Source organism: Papio anubis, unplaced genomic scaffold (genome assembly GCF_008728515.1).
Source record: "Papio anubis isolate 15944 unplaced genomic scaffold, Panubis1.0 scaffold9272, whole genome shotgun sequence".
Lineage (NCBI taxonomy): Eukaryota > Metazoa > Chordata > Mammalia > Primates > Cercopithecidae > Papio > Papio anubis.
In genome coordinates this window covers 1-1,048 of record NW_022169522.1, presented here as the reverse complement: position 1 = coordinate 1,048, position 1,048 = coordinate 1, and the positions used below count along the sequence as shown (strand labels likewise).

Genomic DNA, 1,048 nt, shown 5'->3' with positions numbered 1-1,048 from the left:
ACTGCCTGTTTTCTAGGCCAGCCTTTCGATCCCACCTTCCTCATCGGCTGTGCGCCCTGCAATGTCATAGCCGACATCCTCTTCCGCAAGCATTTTGACTACAATGATGAGAAGTTTCTGAGGCTGATGTATTTGTTTAATGAGAACTTCCAGCTGCTCAGCACTCCCTGGCTCCAGGTGAAGCCACTTTCCTCTTTCATCAATCATCAACTGTATAGTTTACATTAGAAAAAGAAGGAAAATTCAGGTTATATGTGATAGACAGGACTGCAAAAGCCAAAGAACATAGCTTCACAGGGTGTTTGATTAGACAGCCCAAATATTACTCCCAGAGTCATCTCTGGGGCCCTACGCACCCCGTTTCGTAACGCCAGGATGCGTATTGACCTGTGTGTGCACATTTGCCGTGCAGTGTGCACTGCTGAGGAGAATGGTGCCCAGGAAGAACACTGTTGACCCAAAATATTCCAAATAAACAATGATTACAGCCACAAATTCAGGTTTGGAGAATGTGTTGTTGTTCTAACACACAGAATTATGTTGCATCCAGAAGAAAATAGTAAAATATTTTTTTCCCTCTCTAGCTTTACAATAATTTCCCCAGCTTACTACACTACTTGCCTGGAAGCCATAGAAAAGTCATGAAAAATGTGGCTGAAATAAAGGAGTATGTGTCTGAAAGGGTGAAGGAGCACCTTCAATCTCTGGACTCCAACTGCCCCCGGGATCTCACTGACTGCCTGCTTGTGGAAATGGAGAAGGTAGGCTCGGCCCTCCCATGATGTGGGCTCTCCGGGGTGGGCAGGGAGTGCACGATTTCAGATTTACAGTGTGACCTGCACTCGCTGGTGTCCAGGCCTTCCAGCGCAGCACGCTCTTAGTTTCACACACACATCTTGGCTTCAGCATGACCACTGGACGCAAGTCAGCCTGCCTGGCTGCCAAGCTGGCCTGGGGCTTTGGGGTGGTGTAGGTAGGCCCCTTAGCCCTCTCCAGGTCCCGCTGCTCAACCCTTTCTAGTCCACAGACTTTGAGAATTGCATTTTGT

General features: G+C 48.2%; 1 protein-coding gene across 1 annotated transcript; it reads left to right on the top strand.

Moving 5' to 3' along the window:
* The first annotated feature begins 6 nt into the window (after window positions 1-6).
* On the top strand, window positions 7-971 carry LOC116273594 (cytochrome P450 2E1-like). Its single transcript, XM_031662741.1, has 2 exons — window positions 7-177; window positions 585-971. The coding sequence occupies exons 1-2, from the start codon at window positions 127-129 to the stop codon at window positions 780-782; spliced, it is 249 nt and encodes an 82-aa protein (XP_031518601.1). The 5' UTR covers window positions 7-126; the 3' UTR covers window positions 783-971.
* The last annotated feature ends 77 nt before the right edge of the window (window positions 972-1,048 follow it).

Coding starts and splice junctions, on each gene's coding strand:
- LOC116273594 (XM_031662741.1), top strand. CDS start 127: ATGTATTTGTTTAATGAGAACTTCCAGCTGCTCAGCACTCCCTGGCTC. Junction 178..584: donor TCAGCACTCCCTGGCTCCAG/GTGAAGCCACTT, acceptor TTCCCTCTCTAG/CTTTACAATAATTTCCCCAG.